At 43.8% G+C, this 16,336-nt stretch overlaps 1 protein-coding gene across 7 annotated transcripts in view; it reads right to left on the bottom strand.

Moving 5' to 3' along the window:
• Positions 1-1,040: 1,040 nt before the first annotated feature.
• The window catches only part of si:dkey-237h12.3 (teneurin-3), a 182,805-nt gene continuing 167,509 nt past the window's right edge, over positions 1,041-16,336 (bottom strand). For all 7 annotated transcript variants that reach the window (XM_020645072.3, XM_065958446.1, XM_065958447.1 and 4 more), the window contains 7 exons: positions 12,307-13,190; positions 11,039-11,214; positions 10,337-10,572; positions 9,325-9,621; positions 4,832-6,443; positions 3,645-3,775; positions 1,041-3,062 (listed from right to left, as the gene is read on the bottom strand). In XM_020645072.3, coding sequence (XP_020500728.2) covers positions 2,310-3,062; positions 3,645-3,775; positions 4,832-6,443; positions 9,325-9,621; positions 10,337-10,572; positions 11,039-11,214; positions 12,307-13,190 — 4,089 coding nt within the window. In that variant the 3' untranslated portion in view covers positions 1,041-2,309. The remainder of the gene's footprint in view (positions 3,063-3,644; positions 3,776-4,831; positions 6,444-9,324; positions 9,622-10,336; positions 10,573-11,038; positions 11,215-12,306; positions 13,191-16,336) is intronic.

The following is a 16,336-nucleotide window of genomic DNA, read 5'->3' as shown; positions in this document are numbered from 1 at the left end:
TACAGCGCACTTACATGAGTTTGGGAAAGCTCATCAAAACCCAATTATCATGTTAAATAGTTTCAAATGTTCATAAACTAAACATAAAATGCTTTCTTGGTGATGATAGGTAACCAGTTTCTAAGTCTGTAGGGAATTGGGTTGGGAAATGGAGGGCCGCCTGCTCAAGTCCCGGGGCGGACCAAATGTGGAGAGTTGCCAGGTCACTTCCAGAGTACTGCAGAGGTGCCCTTGGGCAAGGCACTGAAACCGCCAACAGCTCTGGTGCGCTCCCAATTAATGTATGTCCACAGGTGTACATGTGTGTGAGAAGCATGTCTCTCAATAGTGTAAAACCAGAACTTCCCTCAGGGATTAATCAAGTACATGGAAAAAAAAAAAAAGAAGAAAAAACCTGAAACACAACGAGCAAAACTGTATACTAGAGTTTTTGGGGAATTTCTGCCTTTATTGGATAGGACAACTGAAAAGAGACAGGAAGTGCTGAGAGGAGAGAAGCAGGGATGAATGCAGCAAAGGGCCGAGGCTGGATTCAAACCCATGACCTGCTGTGACGAGGACCACAGCCTCTGTACATGGGGCCCGTGCAATAACCACTAGGCTACCCAGCGCCCCAAAAACTGTATAATTGAGTGATATTAGTAGTGCCGCTCGAGCTATAGGCACTAAACCCCCAAACAGCTCTGGTTGAAGCTAAGAGTGAAACATCTTCATGGTATATCAACAACAGGCTTCTGTTTGAAGCGAACTTGAAGTTGCTAAGTTATAATTAACACTTCATTTGTCTTCGTCGGCTTTTATGTAGTCTGAATCTTTAATGCAATTTGTGGTTTTGATAATCTTTGGAACAAGAAGGCTGTGCACACATGACACTTTTTGGAAAGACATTAAGCTTTTATGATATCCAAATTACCGCTGAGAAACCGTCCACACTCCATCTTCTCGTTTCCATTTTGAAACTTTTGATTTGTGAGACGACAACCAAAAAAGAAGCTGCAGAGTGTTGGACGATTGTTATAAAAAAACAACACACCAAAAAGAACCCCAATATAGTTTTAATCCATGAGTGCATTGAACATTCAAAAGAATAAAATAAAAAAGAAGAACCTACCGAGAACATGGACGTGACTATATTTGAAACCACTGTAACCTTGTTTATGTGAGATGGGTTCATGAAATATTTGTGTGGATGAAATATTCATTGGACAGGAAGCCGGGTCAAAAAGGCGTTACGCCCAAGAAACATGAAATTTAGTGGAAATAATAGTTGACTGCATGTTATAGATACATCACCACTTGTAAATACTTGTCACTACATGCACAGGTTTCTGTTCATTACTTAAACAGAGCATTTGTGAAGAAGCCCCACATAAGCCATGTAAAGAGGAACAAAACTTCAAAATAAAAGCATGAAAATCTAAGAAAGTAAAATCTAAAAACCAAAATCAGCTGGACTTTATTGTCATGTATAAACACAACATAAATAACCGTTAATATGACTAATACAGACATTGACTCAAAATCTTAAAAAAACACATAGACCTCTTGCATAATTTACAAAACGTGGTGTCCCTGTGCTATCCAAGACACGTCTGTGCCCCCTAGCCCCCCCCACCCAACAGAGTTTCTCATTCTTTCACTGTCCTTCCCCCACCCACACAATGAATATTGGGTATTTAAACATGAAAACTGTTTTTCTTTTTTTTCTGGTTAAAAACACCTCAAAGAGAATAAGACAATTGGATGTCGTTCGATGTTTACAGTGCTGAATCTGATATACATAGTGGCTGTTTGGTGAGGATATCCATCATGTCACGAGTCTTTTGAGTTTTTAAAAACAAACTTTTTGTTTTCCGAGGACTTTGCTTGTTCCTGCAGTGTCAACTTTCCAGCCCGATACGCGTAATGTAAACATTTCCCTTGCTCTGATAATACTTTCTGTTGAGCCAGACTCTTCTCGATGAAAAACAAAATAAAGGAAAGTAAAACGCCTAAATATGCTGTTCCCAAAACACCACTATTCCTCTGCTTTAGAGTCCAGAGTCCAAAAGACTTGTGCAACAGAGGAACCGACCTGTAATTGCCATGTTAAGGCTGGGTGTAGTTATACATTTACTCTGTAGTCCCTAGGTCACAATGCACAGCATTGCCATCGACCACTTGTATTTTTATTTTTATTCTTTTATACAAAAACACATGGACACTCAGGGTACATACAGCAACCTTTGATTACAGTTGCTTTTCATTCTTTCTGCTAGTATGTCTCCACCAAAAATAAGTCTCTTTGGCAGAAAATTCACCTCGTATTGTTACCTTTTCCCGATTTCACTTTGCCGGAGAAAGTGGATGTTGTTAGCACTGTCTGCTAATTCTGGATACTGCTCAATGGAGAGCACATAGTACCCGTCGTACCCCAAAACTTTCCCACTACTTAGAAGTTGCCTCTTCTCCCCCTCTGTCCAAGGTCGGACCCCCTCCTCGCCATCTCGCACTCGCTGCTGTTCTCTTGCCCATGCACCCGCAAGGGCGCGCTGACGAGCAAGCTCAACAACCCGCGCTTTCTCCTCGTCCACCGTGGATCCATAGCGGATGTGTAGAGCAAGGTTGCCAGCGCGGATCTCCACGTCTGCAAAGCGACGAGTTCGACTATCCATGACGGTGGTGGACTGGGAAACAGTCACATTGACGCCGTTCTCCAGAGTCTTGTGTCCACTGGTGAGGTGCATCGCAGCGAGGTCGGCGTCTGGAAGGCCCGGCTTTACAAAGTAGTGTGTGTCACGCCCTTCTATCGTGAAATGGAGGTCCTCCAAATAGAAAGCATTGTTGAGGATTGTTGCAACCTTGATGCAGTCCTCGCTGGCCACATTGAGTGTGTGAGTGTGAACGCTGCCTTTGTAGATGGCAAACATAACAGCTCTTCCAATGGGAGACATCGCCGCTGAGAACCACAGCCAAGACTTTTCACCCCTGCGACCTCGAGTGAGATGGACCTCTGGCAGCCGCTCGAATGACAAGAGGGAATGGGCTTGTCTGGTTACTTCCTGCTGGACCCCAGAGATAGACTGTAGGAAAAGTGCAGTGAAACGTTAACGCCTGAACATGGCAGAACCTGACTTTCCAGGCCATTTAGAACCAGCTGCCCTGCCTCAGGGAGTTTTTCATCCCTGTCTAATATAATGGTGTTTTCAAGCTGTGTGCTGCAGCCAAAAGTAGATAAATCCCCCATGACAATTTTACAGCAACGATTTTTGTGTAAAGGCCTCAGACCAAGGAATCATAAATAGCTTCAAAAGATTGTTTTAACAGCATATAAAGTCGGACAGTGTTCAAATGTGTTCAACTGGTAACTAAAACAACAAGCAAGAAACAACTTTTTGCTTAGTATGCACATCATTATGCAAATAAGACCCAATTAAAACTGATATTCAATGAAATACATAGCAATCCAATTAAGCGGTGGCAGCTATAATGTAGTGATGTGAGAGAAAAACAATGAAAACAGCAGTAATTTTCTGTCGTCTGTCTGAGTCTCTGCACTTTCAAAAAGAATATCTTTGGCTGGAGGGGAATAATCGTTGCTTTTCCACTATGCTTGTTTTCTATTCTGCGCTTCAGTATTCATGGGAGATATTCGAGTTACCCACCGGCAGATCGTCCCAGCGCTGACTCTTCATCAGCTCGTAGGACGGCATGCTTAAATCAAACTTTGGGACTGGATACCCGGGGATGGTGTTGTGAAGATGAAAGCCAAAGGTCACGAGCCAGCTGTTCACATCTGTTCGAGGGAAATAAATCAGAGACAGAACGTTTTTAAGTTACAACATGAAAGCCGCTTTTTTTCAAAACCTGGCTTGAAGATTCATGCTGCATAATGCTTCAGATGGTAAATCTTTCAAAAGAATAGAAAAACATGAATAGAATCAAAACATAAATATGAAGACTATGACGTAAATATCTCTCCAGTAGATGTAAAATGTATAAAGTAATACCACTGAGCACATCAGTGTGGGCTAATGAATCCCCATTATAGATTACTATAAGGTGATTCATTTGCTTAAAGAATATAATTAGCAACTGTTTTTGCAAACTGATAATAACCAGCCTCCCTGTTGTGGGGATCCAATGTCTTTATTTGGAATATAATGGTAAAACAAATTTATTTTTGCTTAAAATCTGATAAAAAAAAGTTAGCTTTCAATGTAAACATTGAGTATTCAAAATACAAAAGGACTATGTGTCCACCTGTCATAGTTTCCGGGTAGAAAAACGCTGGTTGTGCACTCAGGGGTGCTAGCATTAAGTGTTTGTGTGCTGAGAAGAAAAGCGTTGCACGTCAGTCCTGTCTCTATGACAACAGTCTGTTGACAACGACCGCTGTATGACCGACACTGCTCCGTTACTAAACTGCACGTTTTATATTTGAGATCGTTTATTTCCTGATCAGACACGGAGTGAGGAGGATGTGAGTACAAGACATAATCCATAGGCGGCAAAACTAGAAGGACTATCATACATTTGGAAAAGAGCGCCGGTGACGTCAACAGCACCTTCCTGAAAAGTTGAAAGATTTCCAGTTGAAGCGCTCGGAGCGGCCGCACAACAAAAGCGGAGTTCGTAAAAAAAAAAAGAAGTCGCTAGACACTGTGCTCTTTTTTCCTAGGGGGCCGCATGCTGCTGTTAACGCTCTCTGCTCATTTAGAACAACTGAAAAAAAAGATGCTAGGTGGACACATATGGATAGTTGGATAGTTGATCATGTAAGGTTATTAGCTGCAGAACCTAATCAATCATCATCAACAATAGTCATAGCTTCAACTGTGATATGTCTTACCTGCAACATACTCTCTCACTTCATGGACTTTGCTGATGGGGTTGTTGTTTCTGAACATGTACAAATTAAAAGGCGCTGGTTCTTTGCCAAGTTTTTTCCAAGTAGAAACATCTGGAACGGTCCACCTTCCAGACATTATGTCATAATCCTGCTCCCCGAAGTGCAGCAGCTTGGTCAGGGGGTCATAAAGTCCCCCGTGAAACCCGAGCACAAGCTGGAAGTCTGGGTTGGAGTCGAAGTAGATCTCGCCATATGCCGTGTACTGGAGCTGTTTGACCAGGAGGCCGTTGCTTGTAAAGATGGCCAGAGGCGTGCCGGTGTTATCGCAGGCGATGTAAAACTCCTCCCCACTGCTGATCTCCATAGCAAACAGGTGGCCCTGCAGGTCATAGTAGAGCGACGTGATCTCTGAACTGGAGTGGTTGTATACGTGTGTAATCCTGGCCGGGTAGCTCAGGTCTGCGTAGAAGTACTGCAGGTGTTGGCCCAAGCTTGTCTTGGTGGAAACTCTGCGTCCGAGTCCGTCATAACGGTACTGAATCGTCCAGCCACTGCTCTTGCTGTAGACCCGCACCAAGAGTCCTTTGGAGTTATACTCAAAGATCTCTGCTCCCCTCTGACGGAGGAAACCGTCCTCATCCATCCTGTACTGGATATCTCCCAGGCGGGTGATGCGGTCTCTCAAGTCGTAGCGTAGAGGAAGAAGTCTGGCGCTGTTTCCTGCGTTCAGAAGATGCAGATTTCCATTGAGGTCGTACGTGTAGCGCCACATGACTTTGTCGTTCAAGTACACGGTCTGGAGCTGGCCGTCCACGTCGTACTCATAGCTGTACTTGGTGGTGTTTGCAAAGGGGCCAATCTTGATCTCTCGCTTGGTGACTCGGCCCACGTCGTCATACTGGAACGTGATCCAGTACATGAGCGAGCGGAATATCTCGTACTGGATCTCCTTGATGCGCCCGTGTGCATCAAAGTGCTTGGTGTAGGTCATGACTGCGGTGGATATGATCTGATTTATGTCATAGTAGATGACCCCAAACTTCCCGAACTGTTCCACCTTTCCCGAGATGTCATCAAACTGGTAGAGGTCGATGGGCAGAGGGGTTTCGTTGATGACGCCTTGCACGCTGGTGACCCGCAGGCTGCTGTCGTAGGTGTAATCAAAGCGCGCGTTGACCATGCCGTCCTCACTGAAGCGGAAAATCTGCCGGTCTACCAGGGGGCCCACCTGCCGGTAACGGATGGAGCAGATGAAACCTTCATTCTGCAGGTTGACGGTCTTCAGCACTCCGGCGGTCTCGTCGTAGGTGAAGCTGACTCTGGTGCTGTCGTACAGGATCTCCGACAGTTTGTTCTGGCGGCGGTACCTGTACAGAACCCGACGCCCCGTGCCCAGGTGAGCTACTCTCAGCAGGAGGCCGTCTTCGCTGTAGTCCACAGCCACTGATGCGTTGCTCTCCGGCGGGTGATAAAGGTTCCTGTAGTAGCCCACTGAACGGATGGTCTGCATGGTGTAGCGTGCTACGCTTGGCATCGTTACAGCCGAGAGTCGGTCCAGGGAGTCGAAATCAAATATGTACTGACGTTGACTGTGGAGCAGGAGAACCATGGACTGCAGGGAAAGGAGAGAAAAAAAACAAATGTTTTGTTGAGTTGTGTGATATGCATAATATACAGGGTGCAATTTGTAAAATAAACAGAAATGTTTTTATTCATGAAAAAAAATGATGAACAACAGGGGGCCTATAGACTTTGAAGCCTTTTAGTCTACTTCTTTCAGAATAATTTCTTATAGAATAATTATATTATAGAATTATTCTTGTTCTTCAATGGTTTTAATTAATTAATTAATTATATATATATATACATAGAATAATAACTTAATTAAAACAATTTCAGAACTTGAATTTAAGCAAAGGAATATTTTAATCAATTTTGTAACATTTAATTCATCAAGCCGCGCTCTCTGTAAGATGTCAGCTTTAATATAAGAAAAGTGCTTTGATAAATCCTGTTTTTGTGTATTAAATGCTATAGAAATTTGTGATCGGTCGAACCACCTGTCAATCCTAATGTCATGTCGACTAAATTAGCCAATGTAAAATTTGACCTGCCCACATTTCTCCGTCTAGGAGCAGAATCTCCGAGAGTAGTTCTCTTTGGAACGAGACGGGGTGACGGTGGCTGCATGGAGTTTACTTTACATGAAAGAAGTTGTTGGAATGATTTGTGTTTGGGGGGGAGGACACATTTTGTCCCCACCGGAGATAAAAAATAATTCAGAAGAGGCAGGGATATATAGACCAGAGGGGGGGGGGATACCCCCTGTCCCCCCCGGCAAATCGCACCCTGATAATATATGTGTGATGCCAGGCGGGTGTGCTGCCAATTGTGAAATCTGTCAATGCAGAAAACCCAGCTTACTTTATCTTAAACTATATTGTCTTGCAGTCAACATGCTACATTACCTGTGTTCATTTTTAAAGAGCCCATATTCTGCCCTTTTTGGGGTTCATATATTTAATCTATGTTCCTACTTTTGTACGTTCACAATAGATAAAGTTATAAAAAAGTGTCTGTTTTCATGAACTGCTCCTCCTTGCTCCCTCTACGCTCTGAGTCCGTCAGCTACACTCTGTTGAGCCCACACTGTTAGACCCCACGTGGGCCAAGTCTGCTCTGATTGGTCTGCTGATCCGCTCTGTCGTTATTGGTCAGTTGCTCAGCACGTGTCTCGGAAATTTCAACATGAGCTGCAGGGCTCGCCACAACGAGCCAATGGGCTTAGATCAGTGACATCACACTGACAAATTTTTATCGAGGGGGGCTAGAACCGAGCGTGACATGCAGCTAATGCTACAGCTAACAGGAGGACGTAGGAGAAGCCTGACTTTGAATTTTTGCACATAGATGTGCCTAAACATGCACAGGACACTTCGAAAACACACTAAAGAGCAGATAAAACCAGAAAAAGCAGAATATGGGACCTTTAACTTCCACGATGCACAGAGAGCCGTTTAATTAATTTACAGTAAATGCAGTTGGGAGTGTACTCTTGTCTTCTTTAGACGTACGACCCTGTCGGTTAAAATGTCAGGCCCAGTCATCCGTAGCTACACAGAGGTTCCCTGTGCTCCCTGAGCTCTCTGTGTTCCTTATGTCAGAGAGTTGACATGGCCTCGCCAGGTCACGCACGCAGTGACAGGATGCAGACAAGACTGGCCTAGGAAATCTCTGCATGTTTAAACAGCTGAGCATCTCGGCGCTCTCATGAATAAACTCTAAAAAAAGAATTCACAGATGGATGCAGATATAATTTATTTTATAACATATCATACTATTTATACACATTCTTGCATCAGTGTATTTTTGTTATAAGTGAGGAAGTAGACACCTTCATTTGGCATAGAATACTCTGAAGTCTGGGGCTGCAGACTTGATAAAGACTGATAAATGACACAACTATTTACAGAAGCATTTCAATATTTTTTTTTTTTACAAATCTCATAGTCAGAAAGTCATACAAATAGAATAGCAACTAGTAAACACAGTCAGGATCATTTGGGGTCTTGCAGATTTTTTTATAATTAAAGTCTGCCTGGTGTGTTGTATCTGTATTGATCCAGCTGCTGTTCTGCTGCTAAGACTAAGACACATTTCTTTAGTATGTAAAGGACCCTGAACAATATTAAACATAATTGTTGCCATAGAGAGTCACCAGGTCTGTCTCTCAGCTGCACACAGATCAAATAAAAGAGAACGAGGTTCTACCTCGAGGGGGTGCCGCCCCTGGTTTAGCTCAGTATGTAGAGCTGCCACCCCCCTTTGTAAGACTGCAGACCGCAACACACAAGATGCTGGTTTGACGTTGGCTGAGACTGTTTGGTGCATGTTTTTATCCCCACACTCCCTATCTCTCTGCCACTGTCCACTCTAAATAAGGCAAAGGCAAAAGATAAATCATAAAATATAAAATAAGGACAGAACAATATGAGGTGAAGGAAAACACATTTTCAGCCTTTAACTTAATGAGAAAGCTTGACAGTTTATACAAATAATGATTGATTGATTCCTGGTTTTTTTTTTTCCAAGATTTATTTTCTGGGCTTTTGTGCCTTTATTGGAGAGATAAGACGGTGGACAGAGTTGGAAATCAGGGAGAGAGAGAGGGGAATGACATGACATTGCCTCAGAATTTGAATGACATGCTAGAGATTTGAGGCATAGCTTGTGGACACCTCTTCCTCCACATTTTAATATCTAAACCTTGTAAATGAGGCTACTTAATCTCAAGGCATGACTGTGTTTTCTAAGTATTCCCTGCAAAAAGTGTCATTATATAAACGGAGCTGGTGGTTATGGCATATTAAGCCTTTTTCAGGGTGACCTCGGCTACATGTCAGGGACTTTATTCACCCTGTAGAGATAATGACAGGCCGGGCGTACAGTAAATGGTACATAGTGCTTCCTCATGTCCGGCTATTTTTTCTCACCTGCTCCAGGTACGTGTAGCTCCATATCTTTCCATCAGCGAACACCCTGGAAATCAGGCGGCCTTGGCCATCATACTCGAGCCTCTCAGTGGTGGGCCCTCTCTGCAGAGCGCTGATTTGCCCGTTGCTAGTGCGGCTCACGTTCACCGGCAGCAGCTTACTGCTGGGCATCCACAGCACCGGGTGGCCCGCTGTGTCGTATATAATCTTTAAGAGGAACTTCCTGTGGTCATCGTAAATCTTCTCGGTCCTCAGCGTGCGATCGTAATCGACTGAGAGAATGTTCCGTCCGTTCACCTGCGGAAAAATATACATGAGAGCTAAAACGACAACTCATCTCACGGCTGCTAACAAAACTAATAATTTATATCTAACTGATAGAAACCTAAAAGAAAACACACAATCAGAACACAGTCTTTACAATACAGGGACGACTGTTCTTTCTCTGGACGTCTTTCTAAAGGTATTCACAAGAATTCTCTCTGCGATTGTCAGAAGATTTACACCCCCCTTTACAAGGCTCATTAAACGGAGAGACGCTCTGGCTGTTGTTCAGGTACACTTAAATCATAACCTCTTAAATTTAATAGATATAAAAAATTACTCAAAAGGCAACGCAGCCATCCAAAGTTGAGTTCATGAAGTACCCTTAATCATAAATCTGCGTGTCAGATTCTACGCTGAGAGAAATAAGAAGAGGTGTGCTAAAAAATATCGAAAGCTCTCGACATCAGAGACTACATGTTGATGCAACCCTCAAAACCTCAAAAGATAGAAAAAATACACCTTTTCTTTAAATGTATAATAAAAGGCATGACAGCTACAGACATAGAAAAGAAACATCTGTCCAATCAGATTTTTACCTTCTGCAATTCATTCATTTCTAACTGTAACAATCCATCACTTAGGGGGGAAACAAGGCCAAGAGCAGCCGCTCTTGTATGCAAGGGGTTGCTGATCATTTGCATATGCCACAAGGAAGAAGAGGGGGGAAAAAGAAAATGAAACATACCCTGAGTTTCCGTCCAAACACTATTACTTTCCCTCTGGCTTGTTCTTTGCGGAAGCGCCATTCGACCAAGTTTTGCCCACTCTCCCCTGGCAGGCTCATGTTGCGTCTGGCCACAGTCGGGTTTGCGGCGCCTGCCAGGATGTGTGGCTCTGTCTGGTAGTGGGTGTCCATCCCGTTGGCATAGGTAATCCTCAGCGAGTTGTCGAAGCCCACTTGAAAGCTACTTCTACATTGGTCTGTTGATTGTAATCAAATAGAGAGCAAAAAAAAAAGAAAAAAAAAGAGCAACTTAGGACAGAGGCGTACATGATTACACACCAGAATTTATGTAAAGATATTCCCATGAGAAAAGTAGTCGGTGCACTTAACTCCTTAATATTCTAAATTAAATACTTTTTTTTTTTTTTGCAAAAAGAGTGCATGTGAGTGATGTGCTGAAATAACTGGACCATCTGGCTCTGGCAGAGAGTAGAAACCATTTAGATACAAGGTTGATGTGTCTCCCTGTAACTGGAAACCCTCTCACTGAGAGAGCAATCATTTACACTGTCGTCTGTCAGAGCCTCTGAGCTGTGATGATACACGACTTAAGCTTACTCAACATTGCCCCGGCGACCCCCTCTGAAACAATGACAAATAACGGCTTACAAACTAGCCGCCGGAGTCTAGAGGGGGGGAAACACGAGCGTGTGGTTGACTCACCCTGAGCCAGAGTGTAGAAGGCACGGATGGTCGAGGTATTGGTGGTGATGCTGATTTCCTCCTCGGACATGGAGCTCTCGATGTCCACCGTCAGCGCGCTGTATATATCCGCGTACAAGTTGTTCACCATCCCCGTGGGGAACGTCACATTCATCAGGCGTCCTTCACTGTCGTAGCTGTTTGACAAAAGAGAGCATGGAATGACAAAGCGTTGATGTGTACGACGGCTCTCGGTGCCACAGTGTGTTTAATTATCAGCTCTTCTGTATTTGTGGAGTAAGACGATCGACTTTATTGTAATTAAAATGTCACTTTCCCCCCCCCCTCATGTTCGGTTCTCAGAGTGTAAGTGAGGGGCTGTCTGCATCAACCCGAGGCGCAATCCAAATATTTGATATGGGGAAGTGACACATCTCATCAGCCACCCTTTTCACTCCAGTTTTATGTGAATGAATTCAATTATTTGGGTGATTGATATGTCATTACAATCTCAACTGAATGCTTTGCTGTTTTAGTTATAGTGGGTTATCATTTATGGTGTAATGAGACATGACAGTGAATCAAACAGAGGAGACAAATTCTATCAGTGACAGGCCCGGTCATTGGATAGAGGGGTCCTGACATTTGATGCAACTTTGCTCCTCTCCTGCTAACCTCCACTTCATGGGCCACCTGATTCTTCTCGTCATTTTTTAGTCAAGTTAGAAACAAGGAGGTGAAGTAGCATACTTTGTGGATATTATTACAGTCTAACTAGGCTATACAACAGAGCTGAGGCACATTTTATAATTAGGTTTCAATTAAATGAGCCCCCTAAAGCAGTGTGCAGGTAAGTACCAATTATAGAGTAAACTCGTACTGAGCTGTGAGACAAGAAAGAACACAGTTTCATCTTTTTGCCTCCTCATCTTTCCAGGTTTATAGTTCAGAATTTAAAACAATTTACAGAGATATTAGAATCACTCTCAGCTCAGGCACTCGGAATAACAGATCCTTTATCTGCAAGGTCGATTTTTACTGCCTCTTCATCCTTAAGAATCAGGGAATCCTTTTTTCCCTGAACACAAAAACTATCTCCCAAAATGCCAAGTGGATGTGCTCACATAACGTCTATTAGTATGCACAAAATGGGAGGTATGTTTTATTAGTACAAATGGGCATGTAGCAGATGCAGAAAGCTTAAATGAATTGTGACCTAAATCAGTCTCACTTTGGCAGTGGTATAAAGACTTTCACAGAGTGAACCTGCCAGTCTAAATTATACTTACTCGTAGAAAGTGGTCCAGCCAATCTCTGATGTCTTTGTAGCCAGGAGACCGTTGTTGCCATGGTAGGTAAGAAGCACCAGCTCATGGCCCTGCGCTGTAAGTGTTTTCAGTCCACCGTTGGTGCCCATGGTCAGCCAGATCACTTGGTTGTCAGGGGCAACGATACGCACTGGCGTCCGGTTTGGATCTCTGCGGATTCTCAGAGTGTTGCCACTGCTGTCAGTGACAGCTGTGATGTCGTTCTCTGTGCTGTAGCTGAAAGAGTATTTCAAGTCCCCGGTGAGCAGGCTCGCAGTGTGCTGGTGGGTGCCATTGCTGTCAAACACATAAAGCTCCTGGGCATCGGGGGAAGCCACCTCATACGTGCCCACACTGGAAGTCAAAGTTGGCCCGTTCCTAGAGATGGCCCGGATGCGGATGTTGCCCAGGTCTGCCACATAGAGGGTTCCATCTGGAGCTGCCACTAACGAAGATGGAGCATTGAGCCTCGCATCTTTGGCATAGCCGTCCCCTGTCTGGTAGCAGTCGCAGTTGGCATCGTTCTTGCAGTCGCAGTCCGAGAGAGAGCCTGCCAAATGCGTTATCTCTCCATCCACAGAAACCTTCCGGATCCTGCTCATCTTCCTCTCATCTGTCTCTGCTATGTAGATGGCACCGTGGTAAGATATGGCGATGGAAACGGCGAATTCCAGCGGGGTTAACTGCGCCCTCTGACCACCGGCCACACCGCGCTCCAGTCCGGCCAACGGGCAGTGGACGGGTCGGCCGGCGGCGATGCTCACTTGACCGTTCTCTGTGATGCGCAGCACTATGTTGTTGTCGAGGACGAACAGAGAGTTGTCCATTGGACTAACGGCAAGGTCTGTGGGCCACTCCAGAATCACCTGAAATACAGGACAGCATCGGATTAGTGTCTGTCGCTGTTTAGATTTTCACAAGCTCCACCTCTCAGACGTCCAATGATACATCTGCCTGAAACTAGTTATGTCGTAGCATTCCCTACAGGTGAAACATAAAGCGCTGATACATCAGACGGCGCCTGGTGCAAGAACCAAAGTTGACATAAAAGTTGCAGAGTCGTCTCTTGTACCATCATTTTAGTTCGGTTATGTATAAAACACGATTTCAACTGGCCAGAAGGAATTTCCATAATCACATCCCTTTTGGGGTGAAGATTAGCTCTTATCGTTTTGTGCCCATGCCGCTGATACATACATTTACAGGATAATCCTGGTCGCAGTGACTGTACACGTTTTACATTATGCCCTCTGTGCCGTCTAAACATTTACATTTTGTCGAGCTGCTGCGGAGATTTCTAACTAAGTGCACCAAGTGTTTATTTCATTTGAGGCTGTATTAAAGTCAGTGCCTGTTGGGGACCTAGGCAAACATGATTGGGGTACTCCATTACCAGCGTTCATCACCATTATGTCTGCCAACGTCCCTACTCTTACTCCTCTTCCTCTTTTTTCTCTCCTATAGACTGATAACTCCTCTTGATTTTTCTTTGTTGACTTTCATTGACAAACTTTGCTTTCACATCAATAATGCTGCAACTCTTAGCAGGGCAACAAGAGTGAGTGCTGTCAGATGATGACCCCCTTAGGTAGGATTCCTACTGTAATTGCAAAATGTGCATATTTAAGGTCACTGCTTTGGTTTAAAGAGAACATATTCTAACCCTTTTCCCACCTTTTCAAACAGCCCCCTGTGGTCTAAATGAAACATCTGTGCTGTGCTTTGGTCAAAATATAACATGAATCAAGCACCAGAGGAGGTTTGTGACCCTGTATAAACCAGCTCTCTCAGAACGCTCCGTTTTGGTGTGTGTGTCTCTTTGAATGCAATGAGCCCCCCCCCCCCCAGTTTTCCCAGTAGACATCACTCCTTTGCTAGCGAGAATAAAAATGGTGGACCTGCTCATAAAGTTTTGCTCTTGGCTGGGGGTGGAGTCCATGGGGATCCCCCCCCCCTCCCCCAGAATCCCACTGTGACATCACAAGGAGAGCACATTTGAAACGGAGCATTTTTCTCTGTGTTGTAAGACTTATGCAGACCACAAACAAAGGACTGGATGGATTTAATTCACATTTTGTGGGTCAGTAGACTCTCACGTTACCCAAATATATGTTCAAAAACACTGTGAAAATGGATTTTTCATAATATGTCCCCTTTAAAGTTTCTCAGCTCTCAGGGGCCCCAAGCAGTTGCCTGCCTTGCCTGTTGAAAAACAGAACCTCTGATTATAGCTGCAGAAACGTCCCTCATGGTGCACTTCCTACCTTCCTGCCACTATTTGTGCCTTACTTACTGGGCAGAGAAGCAACCCATTAGGTGGACAGTTTGGCATCAATTAAAAGATGTCAAATTAAGCAAAAAAATATCTCACACACAAAAAAAAAATGACACCACTAATTATCGCATTCTGGTAAATTCACAAGCAGATATCAGATTCCACCCTGGCCATCTCTTTCAGTCTGCTTGTCAGAAATGTGTCAGAGAATATCACGCTTGTTTGTAGCAGCACAAATGACTGGCCCGGCCTTCAAAACACACAACTATGTCATTAAAACTGTCCAAAACGCTTTTTGAATTGTGCTTTTCCAAAAGGGTGATTAATAATAAAACAAACTGCCTTTAAGGCTGCCACTCGTCAAACTACACCGAGCCAATTCTCTCGCAGGGATGCCTGAGGATCCCACTGTCTCGCCAACACTATGTCTTTATTGGCTCAAACCAAATGACTCTGTAATTAGCAAAAAAAAAGTGACAAGCATAATCCTTTGTCTCTTATGTTTTCCCCTTTTCAAGTCCTCCACCCACACACACACAAACACAAATGACTTTCTCCTTGTGTTTACATTTAAATATGTCCTCGTGCTGCCAAAGAAACACCCTTCAGTCCCCCCCCCTTCCCTCTCATTTTCTGATCTCTCATTTCTATTATTATCTAACCTTTGTGTAGGACACAAGAGTATTTATAAAATGTGCGGTCAGGGGGTTATTGAGATTTTTTTTGCTTCTGTAGTTCTTTGTATCTATTCTTGAAGTGTCCTGTTTGAAGTGTTGTACTCCCCTTCCTTATGGAAGATGAACACGAGGAGTCTAATTAAAATGTAAATTGGTTTGTTAAAAAAAACAAAAAAAACACAAGACAACTAAAGAGCACTGTTCTGTGTGCTGCACAGGGATGTAGAAGTGGTAAAACTTGATCCTGTGGCAATTTCATTCTCCACAGAAGAAAACACACTAAAGAAATCTCGTTCTGCATAAAACAGGATATGGAAGGTGTGAACCAACAGTTTGCATCTGATGAAGCCTTCTCTTCACTACTCATTGACAGTCGGATCTCCAAACTTGAAAAGGAGTGAAATGATGAGGGGGGTATTAACATTCAAACACAGGGAGCTTCTTCTTTGGAAGAGGTGTCATGCTATTGTAATGCTGTAACATATCGTGTGTGGAGGGACTCGGTGCCGCTTTTATGTCCCCATCTCTTTTTTAGAAGGTAGACAGTAAATTTGGTCGGACAAAGCCGGCGGCCATTAAGTGCGGCAAAAAGAAGCAAAAGGTTTTATGTGCTGCAGCCTCTCCACCCGGGGCCCGACTTCATTATCATGTGTGGTGGAAAGTGTCCTCAATCCCGAGTATTTCCAGAGGAGCCCACGAGCACAAATTCAGCCCCACAGCCACATCAAAACAAGCCCCCCTCAAACTGAGTAATTATTCTTCCCTCCGTATCATCTGCCTTGACCTGAAAACTCATCTCTTCAATAAACACTTCATGTCTCCACTTCCTGCTCTAAATCACATCTTCCTCCTCGCTCATATTTTTCTCCTGTACTTTCAGAGAAAAGAGGCTGCTCTTGTTGAATCGAGAGCAGATAAAAAACAAAATTGTTATTCTCCGTCTCTCTGATGTTTCTTCACAGTTCTTCATATTGTTGGGTGTTCTAGGAACTGGAAGCTTTCTTTTTTTTTTCTCTCGCATCTGTCATATTTTTTCCCCTGGATAAGATCCGTCAGTGTT

This window comes from Labrus bergylta, chromosome 9, assembly GCF_963930695.1.
Source record: "Labrus bergylta chromosome 9, fLabBer1.1, whole genome shotgun sequence".
NCBI lineage: Eukaryota > Metazoa > Chordata > Actinopteri > Labriformes > Labridae > Labrus > Labrus bergylta.
Note: the sequence above shows the minus strand (reverse complement) of the source record. Positions and strands in the feature narration are given on the sequence as shown.